The 11,331-nt window shown below is 39.7% G+C and overlaps 1 protein-coding gene across 1 annotated transcript in view; it reads right to left on the bottom strand.

The window, feature by feature from the left end:
- Positions 1–139: 139 nt before the first annotated feature.
- The window catches only part of hmcn2 (hemicentin 2), a 110,165-nt gene continuing 98,973 nt past the window's right edge, over positions 140–11,331 (bottom strand). The window contains exons 78-81 of the mRNA XM_051654029.1: positions 10,808–11,119; positions 9,908–10,027; positions 7,502–7,628; positions 140–3,157 (exon numbers count right to left, since the gene is read on the bottom strand). Coding sequence (XP_051509989.1) covers positions 2,779–3,157; positions 7,502–7,628; positions 9,908–10,027; positions 10,808–11,119 — 938 coding nt within the window. The 3' untranslated portion in view covers positions 140–2,778. The remainder of the gene's footprint in view (positions 3,158–7,501; positions 7,629–9,907; positions 10,028–10,807; positions 11,120–11,331) is intronic.

Below are 11,331 nucleotides of genomic sequence, written 5' to 3'. Positions count from 1 at the left end.
CATTTCTTGTTGTTGCTGCTCTTCCTCTGTAATAAAAAATAAATAAAAAATAGCAGTCTTGCAATATTGTATGGACCTACGTAAGACAGCACTGTGAGCACACATAGTACAGTAATTGTGGACATTGATTGTGGCATCCAGACTGTAACGGGTTCAGGGTGGGCAAGGAGGAGGCGGGAACCGGCAGAACAGTCAACATACTGTAACTTTAATGACGAAACTGAACTTAAAACAACATAAAAACAAACACGCACAAACACACACACACACACACACCGGCCGCGTGTGTCTCTCTCTCGAACTGGCATCTCCGGCTCTCTTTTATCTCTCTCTCGTGCACCCTCACGGCCCGGCCACGCCCTCCTCCCCATCACACAGACCAATGCCATTCCCCCCTCTTCTTTTTGTTAAGATTGAAGTCACTGTACATTTGTTTACATTAGGCCGAACACTGTTTGTCTCAGAGAGACCGTGATTCAATACATGATCAATTAGAGGGACTCTCAGATAATTTGAGATAATCAGATAATCTTTACTCTTTCACCCTGCTTTACCCATTCTACCTCTTCTCAGTTTGCACCTCTTCTTCATTTTGTAATTCCTCATTGTTTGTTTGCTCTGAATTTTCATATTTGACAACTTTTATAGATGGAAGTCTTGATAGTTGTGTGAAACATTTAGTAAATTGCATGTTCTTTGCTGTGTGCATTACTAACACAGCAGATATCAATATGAACGGATTTGGCAACCTGACGTGCATTTGAATATATGACTTTAATTTGGTCGTCTATGTTAACTGTTTTGAAAGAATGAATCTTGGAGCAAAGAAATTTGTGTGAAATGTTTCAAGAAAATTATGAAAATCAAAAATAACATTTGCAATCTGTTTAGCACCACTACAAAGTGTTCAGATGGCTATGTTAATTGTTTTGAGAGCAGTGACCTGAGTATGGAGAAATGTGTAAAATCGATCGATAAAAACGGTATCTTAAACTGTAATTTTTTTCTTGCAATAGTGCAATAATAAAAAGTCCAAATACCACATTTTAAGACCAAAATAGTGGAGATGCATCTTTCAAGAAATGTATTTTTTGTTTCCATGCTGTTATTATGATCCTCAGCTTGGATTCTAAGGCTTCACAAAGTAGGCCTATAAGAATGCCCAATTCCCAATATGCTCTAGGTCCTCATGGTGGCATTGTGACTCGCCTCAATCCGGGTGGTGGAGGAAAATCTCAGCTGCCTGAGACCGTCAATCCACGCATCTTATCACGTGGCTTGTTGAGCGTGTTACCGTGGAGACGTAGCGCATGTGGAGGCTTCACATTATTCTCCGCGGCATCCATGCACAACTCACCACTCGCCCCACCAAGAGGTAGAGCAACATTATAGCGACCACGAGGAGGTTAATCCAACGTGACTCTACCCACCCTAGCAACCAGGCCAACTGGTTGCTTAGGAAGCCTGACTGGAGTCACTCAGCATGCCATGGATTTGAACTTGTGACTCCAGGTGTGGTAGTCAGGATCTTTGCTTGGTGAGCTACCCAGGCCCCCATGAACTGGGATATTAACACAGGCACACAGAAAATAATCCACACAACCGCACCGCACTAGTTTTTATGTTACATCACTTCCTCATACTCTTTTCCAATAGTAAATGCAGCATGTACAGTTTCTGAACATTCTGTCATTCACACCCTGATGACTTTCTTTCTGTTAACTTCAGTCACCAGTCACATTCATTGCATCATTTTTCATACAATGAAAGTGAATGGTGACTGAAGCTAACATTCCGCCTAACATTTTTTGTGTTCAAAAAAAGAAAGTCCTACAGGTTTGAAGCAACTTGCAAAGCAAAAGGTGTGTGCTAGATTAAATATGAAAAAAATATTAAGACATTTGTAATAATCTACATTTCATTTTCAAGGAGTCATAAACAGTCAAAGCACAACCATATCTTTTGTTCACATACACATGCTTGCAGTGGCACACACACACACACACACACACACACACACACACACACACTCTGAGATTACACTCAATGTACATGAATATATCAATACAACATAAGAATATTGCAAAAATTACATGTCATTAATTTTAAATTAAGGTAGAATTTGCTGGTGATCAGTTCATGTTGAAACTTTCTAAAACTGAAGCCTCATCAAAAAGCGAAGAAAAAAAAAGTTATCTGGCCCCATATTAGGAACCATCTGTTTCCGTTTTTTGAATGTTTTTTATTTTTTTTTATTATTCTTTTTATTTTTTTAATGTTTAGGGTTCATTGTTTTTCCAAAATATGTACTACTGAGTGGATCCTGAAAATGTCTATTGAAGCACCAAAAATAGTTGCGCTACAGAAAAAGAAAAAGAAAAAAAAACAGCCCAGGCAAGACAGATTTAAAAAAATACTACAATACTTTCAAAGAGTAAAAGGTGCAGGGTATTTATTACCTTAATGATAATTCAATAAACCAACATTCTGAAAAAATGAGTGACAGTATTGTAATCCAAAGACTTTACGATTTGGACATGATACAATATGCCATTGATAGGTCTTGGCTTTGAATGTTTGTCCAAACACACACTTTGATGTTGCACACTGCCATAGTTAACATTCATAGTTAGTGTTGTCTGTCCAACTACAAGAGGGCACATAAATAGGTGGCAATTAAGTTAATTTACTAATGCTTCTCCTATGGCCCAAAAAGCAACAGTACATACAGGGCTGTTCTCCGAGGTTTGTGGCCCCTTTGCAGTCTTGAATGAATACTCAGTAGGGGTATTTGGAAATGGAGATATAGATTATAAAAATACTCTGGTAGGTTATGCGCCCCTGGCCTGACAGAGTAGTGGCTTGTACCCGAAGTCGCACCAGGCCAGGCAGATCTAAAGGCATTACAGTGAAGATAATGCCTCTTCCTGCTTCATCTTTGATCCCAAATGGCCTCTCTCCAGTGTCTCCTCCTTGCTCCAGGACAGTGAAGGATGTGTGGCCTTGGAGAACGCCAGACTCAGAGAAAGCTGACAAACGGGCCACATTGTGGTGAGCAGGTATACCTCGCGGAAGAGTGAGGAGCTTGTACTGGAGAAGAGGAGGAGAGCTAACGGTGGCACAGTCCAGTCTGGGAGTGCAAGGTCTGTAGCAGGTACTGTGGTCAGAGCATGAGAGCAGATATATATTACAGATGTGTAAAAGTTTTGGCTGTTTGATATAAATTAGTGCTGTCAGTTGATTTAAATTTGTAATCATGATTAATCATGACACTTATTTTTCATAGTTAATCGTGATTAATCAGATTTTGAGAATATATATACACACTTTGTTTTCCTGTCAAAAGGCATTTATTTCCTTCTTAGGAAACAAAACAAAATGTAACAATGTTTTATTAATATTTTCCAAAGTCTTACACAGTATAAAGATAGAAATGCTCTAAATAGCACCAATGCAAGTAACATTAAACAAGTGGGAGGTTGACTAATTTAAAGAACTGGTCCCCATAGGTTGCATATTCATTGCAATGTGTATTAAATCTCTTAAACCCTTATAAACTCTACACAAAAATAAATTGGCCGGCAGGCTGTGGCTATCCACTTTGGATATGGAATTCACATGGTTCGCTTCAGGGCGTCAAGTGCCGCTTTCTACTCCACATGAAAAGCACTGCTGACAGTGACTGCGTCCGGAATAGCATGCTACCCATACTACTCCAATTGCTTCTGTCATATCTATGTAGAACAGAAATAGTGAGACTAGTATGGTTGTATGCAATTCTTAAAACAACCAATGTCTTGTTTTGCTGTTAGCGCTGGCACTGCCCAGTGCCCACGTAATGATACTTTCTTACAAATTGTCTGCTAACCATTAACTGACGGTTGAAAGCTCAGCGGCAACGGATACAAAGTTACAATTATATGAACATTTAAAATGGAGCATCGACAGACCCTCTATGGGAGAACTCCAACAAGCTCACTCATCAGTGCCAAATATCGTGTTCAGCTTGTAGGTGATAGTTAAGATTTGACATGCTTCTGTGATAAAATTACGACAAACAAAAGGACACAAAGTACTTTATTTTTCTCACAAGTTCCATCTGGGTTTGTTTTGTAAGAGGTCCTTTCTCCATCTCTTAATCATTGAAACAGAATCGCTGTTGTGTGTTTCTGGTGTGTACAGTGTAATGGCCCTGGCGAACACATTGCAAAGGTTCCGCCCTATTCCAACCAGTGTTCAGCACTCACATGGAGCTGAATAAAGTGTCAGAATCTAATGTAAAAATTGCATTAATCGTGATTAAGAACAATTAACCACTTGCATTAGCAGGTTATTTTTGACAGCTCTAATATATACGTATCTATTACAATTTTAAAGGTTTAAGACCTAAAAAATTTAAGGTTTAAGTAAAGTTTTAAGACCCCTAAAATTTACATTTAAAAATGTTAAATGCTTGTCCAGTCAAATTTCTCCCTAATTTCTTCTGCAACTGACTAGCATGTAGCAAAGCATTGTTCATGGCTGCCACAAAACTAAAGCCTATTGGCTATTTTTTTAAAAAGGGAAAATACAATTTTTAGAAGAATATTTCAGCTCTGTAGGTCCATACAATGCAAGTGAATGGTGACCAGACTTTAAGCTAAAAAAAAAACAAAAAAAACAAACACATAAAGGCAGTATAAAAGTTATCCACATGACCCCAGTGGTTAAATCTATATATTCAGAAGCAATATAATATGTCTGGGTGAGAAACAGATCAATATTTAAAGACTTTTTTACTATAAATCTAAACTATAAAAACCAATTTTACTTTTACATTCAGAAAGGTAAAGTGGAGATTTATTGTAAAAAAGGATTGAAAATGTATCTGTTTCTCACCCAAAGTCATAGCATTGCTTCATGTACATGTACTGAACCACTGGAGTCATATGGATTACTTTTATGCTGCCATTATGTGATTTTTGGACCTTCAAAGTTATGGTCACCATTCACTTGAATTGTAAGGACCTACAGAGCTGAAATATCAGAAAGTCATACACATCTGGGATGGCATTAGGGTGAGTAAATGATGAAAGAATATAATTTTTTGCGTGAACTATCCCTTTAACTTTTTTCTCTCGACCATAAATGGGACTAAATCTTCTCTCAACACATTTATTAAATGGCAGCACTCTTCTTAATCTTGACATTTAATCTTCTGTTTTGAACATTAACATTTTTGAGATTTATTCCATCAAAACAGGTGTCATTGGAACATAGTGGTTCGTGACACTTTGTTATGTTTATAATTAAGAGTTTTCATGTCTGTTTGTTAATGGGGAATTTGCGGACACAGTAACGTATTCAGATTTATTGAGTAAAAAAATATTCTTTTTATTTTGAAGTGAAAAGGTAAAGTCTGACCCTTGGGGTAAAATGCCCCCTCAGAATTGGGGCAGAAGGCCTCCAGTGGCACATTGTTGCTGGTGTTTTTAATATTATTTAATGTATTAATTATTATAATTCAAGAGGTAACTGTTTTGTAATTCCATGTACATTTCAAACATCTTCACTAATCATTAAAACCTATTGACAAGTTGAGTGGAATTCAATCTGAATTCACAGAATTAATATTATGACATCGCTTCAGTTAAAAGTATAGGTGTCAAAATATGTATATATTAATAGTCATGTACATTATATTATTCATAGAATAAGGTTACCTTAGAGATTAATCTGTTTTTTATTTGTCTGTCATTATTCAGTCATTCAATTATGCAACTTATTTGTAAAAAATACACTATAGCATAGAATATATGAGTTAGTGATGTACATTATTTGACAAAAATATATTTTTTATCCCCTTTTCTCCCCAATTTTGGAATGCCCAATTCCCACTACTTACTAGGTCGTCGTGGTGGCATGGTTACTCACAGGACAAGTTTCAGGTGCCTCCGCTTCTGAGACATTAATCCGCACATCTTATCCCTTGGCTTGCTGTGCATGACACCGCGGAGACTCAAAGCACGTGGAGGCTCATGCTACTATCTGCGATCCACGCACAACTTACCACGCACCCTACTGAGAGCTAGAACCACTTAATCGCGACCATGAGGAGGTTACCCCATGTGACTCTACCCTCCCTAGCAACCGGGCCAATTTGGTTGCTTAGGGGACCTGGCTGGAGTCACTCAGCACACCCTGGATTTGAACTTGCGACTCCAGGGGTGGTAGTCAGCGTCAATACTTGCTGAGCTACCCAGGCCCCTCACAAAAATACATTATTCAAAATTATATCAGATGTATATTATAAATTCTGTAAAAATCAGATGACAACTGGGAACAAGGCTCATCTTCTAAGATTGCCCCCTTTCAGGATAAAACAATTAAATAAAAATTCTCTGACAACTAAATCATATTTACACTGATGAGCCACAACATTAAAACCACCTGCCTAATATTGTATAGGTCCCCCTCATGCTGCCAAAACAGCGCCAACCCGCATCTCAGAATAGCATTCTGAGATACTATTCTTCTCACCACAATTGTACAGAGCGATTATCTGAGTTACCATAGACTTTGTCAGTTCGAACCAGTCTGGCCATTCTCTGTTGTGCTCTCTCATCAACAAGGCATTTTCATCCACAGAACTGCCCCTCACTGGATGTTTTTTCTTTTTGGCAACATTTGGAGTAAATTCTAGAGACTGTTGTGCGTGAAAATCCCAGGAGATCAGCAGTTACAAAAATACTCAAACCAGCCCCTCTGGCACCAACAATCATCCATGCTATTATCTAATCAGCCAACTGGCAGCAGTGCAGTGCATAAAATCATGCAGATACAGGTCAGGAGCTTCAGCTAATGTTTACATCAACCATCAGAATGGGGAAAAATGTGATCAATAATTTGGACCGCGGCATGATTGTTGGTGCCAGGTGGGCTGGTTTGAGTATTTCTGCAATTGCTGATCTCCAACTCAGAATGGTGCCAAAAACAAAAAACATCCAGTGAGGGGCAGTTCTGCGGATGGAAACGTCTTGATGATGTGAGAGTTCAGAGGAGAATGGCCAGACTGGTTGAAACTGACAAAGTCTACGGTAACTCGGATAACCGCTCTGTACAATTGTGGTGAAAAGAATATCATCTCAGAATGCTATTCTGAGATGTGGGTTGGCGCTGTTTTAGCGGCACAAGGGGGACCTACACAATATTAGGCAGGTGGTTTTAAAGAACTGGTCCCCATAGGTTGCATATTCATTGCAATGTGTATTAAATCTCTTAAACCCTTATCCTCTACACAAAAATAAATTGTCCGGCAGGCTGTGGCTATCCACTTTGGATATGGAATTCACATGGTTCGCTTCAGGGCGTCAAGTGCCGCTTTCTACTCCACATTTTCTGCGTCATCATCCTGTTCATGCGAAACCTATATCTAAATATGTTGCAATTTTAAAATAAATTGACATTGTTCTTAAAGGGGCCATCTTTCCCCATCTTTCTCTACATTACAAATGGATCTTACCCTGGGCTGCGTCCTCTGTGGTAGCTGGCTGGGCAGGGTATGTCAAGACACTGGTAACCCCCTCGTGTGTTAAAGCACATTTGATTTGATCCACACTGGACTCCTTGTACAGTACACTCATCAATGTCTACAAGAAAATGTGATTTTCAGACTTTTTTAACATGAAAAAGTATTTATCAACAGGAGTATGTATCTGAGCTTTTGGCAGCAAGCCCCAGTCACACTGGACTTCATGCTCCATTCACTCCTATTTAAATGAATCCGAACGTGGGAGACCGGAAAAGCCAAGAAATACTGTGTTCCGCAGTGGACGAAAGTTCAAGTTTGGTGAACTCTGACCTGCGAATCCAGATGACTAGAGGACACGTGACCAATAGAAGATCAAAACATCACACACTGACCTCTTGGCTCAATACAAAGAAATATATTTCAAAGATTCGAAGATTTTTTATTGATGCAGGAAAGTAAGTAGACAATATCCGTATTTATATAATATATATATACACTGATGAGCAAAACATTATGACCACTCACAGGTGAATATGAATAACATTGATCATCTCCTAACAAGGCCACATGTCAAGGTCTGGTTAGATTAGATGTTAAGCGAACAATCAGTTCTCGTAGTCAACGTGTTGAATGCAGGAGAAATGGGCAGGAGTAAAGACCTGAGCGACTTTGACAAGGGCCAAATTGTTATGGCAAGACGACTGGGTCAGAGCAGTGGTGAGTACCTACTGACAGTGGTCTGAGAAGGGACAAGCCACAAACCAGTGACAGGGTGTTGGGCGCCCAAGGCTCAGTGAGGGCTACGAAGGCTATCCCGTCTTGTCCGAACCGACAGAAGGTCTATTGTGCCAAAAGTCACAGAAAATTTGAATGATGGTTATGGGAGGAATGTGTCACAACACACAGTGCATCGCACCCTGCTGCGTATGGGGCTGCGTAGCCGCAGACCGGTCAGAGTGCCCATGGTGACCACTGTCCACGGGCGAAAGTTGGAACTAGTCCTTGGAGCAGCGGAAGAAGTTCGCCTGGTCCGATGCGTCTCATTTTCTTTTACATCACGTGGACGGCCATGTACGTGTGCGCCGTTTACCTGGGGAAGTGATGGCACCAGGATGCACTGTGGGAAGACAACAAGCCGGTGGAGGGAGTGTGATGCTTTGGGCAATGTTCTGCTGGGAAACCCGGGGTCCGGCCATTCACGTGGACGTCAATTTGACATGTGCCACCTACCTAAAGATCGTTGCAGACCAGGTACACCCCTTCATGGCAATGGTATTCCCTGATGGCAGTGGCCTCTTTCAGCAGGATAATGCACCCTGTCACACCGGAGACATTTTTGGGAATGGTTTGAGGAACATGATGAAGAGTTCATGGTGTTGCCCTGGCCTCCAAATTCCCCAGATCTCAATCCGATTGAGCATCTGTGGGATGTGCTGGACCAACAAGTCCAATCCATGGTGGCTCCACCTCGCAACTTACAGGACTTGAAGGATCTGCTGCTAATGTTTTGGTGCCAGATACCACAGGACTCATTCAGGGGTCTTGTAGAGTCCATGCCTCGGCGGGTCGGCGCTGTTTTGCGGCACGCAGAGGACCAACAGCATATTAGGCAGGTGGTCATAATGTTTTGGATCATCAGTGTGTATAATACATACATACATACACACATACACTACCGGTCAAAGGTTTTGAAACACTCATTCTTTATTATAATGTTTTTTCCTTCACATTTTAGAATAATAGTAAAGTCATCAAAACTATGGAATAACATAAATGGAACTATGGGAATTGTGTTGTGACTAAACAAAATCCAAAATAAATCAAAACTGTGTTATATTTTAGCATCTTCAAAGTAGTCACCCTTTGCCTAGAATTTTCAGACATGTACTCTTGTCATTTTCTCAACTTACTTCTTGAGGTATCACCCTGGGATGCTTTTTAAACAGTATTGAAGGAGTTCCCATCTATGTTGGGCACTTATTGGCTGTTTTTCTTTATTATTTGGTCCAAGTCATCAATTTCAAAAACGTTTTAATTTTTATTAAATTTTAGTTTTATAATGAAATAAATTAATATGGTGGCACAATTATATTTTTGTCTACAAAACTAATTTCAAACATTTAAGCATACGCCTTCAGATCAAAAGATTTTTAAGATCATGAGAAACATTTCAGTCAAGTGTTTCAAAACTTTTGACCGGTAGTGTGTGTGTGTGTGTGTATATATATATAAAAAATATTTGTTATTTGTGTTGTATTATTTACTAAAACCAGAAGCCCTCCCGCATGACATCATATTCTTGTCCTTTCCGTTGTCTGAAAAAGTTTTGCGTGCTCAAAGACTAGTGTGACCGCCTGTTTATCAATAACTGTAGTATAAAATGTAGAGAAGATTCACCTTTGCAGGTTCGGCCGTTGGATGATAGTTGGTAACCTGGAGGGCAGGTGCACTGGTAGCTTCCTATAGTGTTTTTGCACTCATGTTGGCAAGGCTTTCTAAAGGCACACTCATCGATATCTTTAAAGAAGAAAAAGAATGTTTTGTTGAAATGTTAGTTAAGCTTAAACAACAGATTTGAATGTAATTCTTTGGGCTGTCAATCAATTTAAAAACATGACCCCAAATGATGATACTACATATTGTGGCAGCATTGAATAGACATTACAGACAAGTGACTTTAGATGTCAATATTTTGTTTGTTTTATTTCAGTATCATTGAACATAAACCTATCACTGGCCTGCAGTCCTTAGCAATTCATTTTACAATTGAGTTTGTCAATCTCTCTGAGGTACGCTTATGTGCATTCACACTGAATGCATTCTTGCATTCCATCTGCACTCTTTTTTTAATTGTCAGTCTGTTGATATGCAGAGGATCCTTGGCTGTTGTTTCACGTCTTGCTGTATTATCAGAGTCCTGTGTAAGTGGGTTCTTGCTTATTCTGTGCTTGCTCTTGTGGTTTAGGTGTGAGCTATTGTTGGAGACCTGCAAAAACATGCTTTGCATTTAGGTGATTCAAAGTCATATTGCTCCGATGGTTGGAAAGAAAACGGATCATTACCAAATGTGCGTATGGGTCAGTTGCCATGATTACATTTTCTATCATATTCTTTTTATAATTCATTGTACTAAATTATTGTGTTAATTTTAACAACCCTAGTTATTAAATTATTATACATACACAGTATGTATTCTGTACACAATTATATATAATTATCTTTCACCAGCAAATATTACAACAACAGCACATGCAGGCCTAATGGCATGAAGCTACAAGACAGTTTAATGTTACACACCTACGCAAGTGCCATCCTTGCTAGTATACCCAACTGGGCATTCATGCCTGGGACGACGTGAAGATCCTAAGTGCTCTGGATGAACTGAGAGGCGAGTGAGGTAGGGTCGCTCTAGGGTAGAGACAAGCTGGGGGCGCAGCCTGGCTTTTATCCGGGTGCTATTGGTAAAGATTTGCCCTCTCTCAAGCCCAGCACAAGAGCGACCATCACCCAGGAGGACAGTTCCAGGTGGGCACAGGCAGCGAAAACTGCCCGGAACATTACGGCACTGAAAAGCACAAGGGCTGGGCACTTGCGCGCACTCATCAATATCTGCAATGCAAAAAATAACATCCATAACTTTTTTTTACTTGACCGAAGTGGAGCTTAGTTACACAGTTTTACATATTTCATTTGGTAGTAGTTTACATATTACATTTTCACCATGCCCTTCAAAGGCATGTCAGTCAACCAGTCAATCACAGGTGAGACAGGTGTGATTTGTCAGGACACCTATTTTAATCATATCTGCCAGGTAGTAAGGA

This window comes from Myxocyprinus asiaticus, chromosome 24 (assembly GCF_019703515.2).
Source record: "Myxocyprinus asiaticus isolate MX2 ecotype Aquarium Trade chromosome 24, UBuf_Myxa_2, whole genome shotgun sequence".
Taxonomy (NCBI): domain Eukaryota; kingdom Metazoa; phylum Chordata; class Actinopteri; order Cypriniformes; family Catostomidae; genus Myxocyprinus; species Myxocyprinus asiaticus.
The sequence above is the reverse complement of the archived record's forward strand: the minus strand, read 5'-3'. Positions and strand labels throughout refer to the sequence as shown.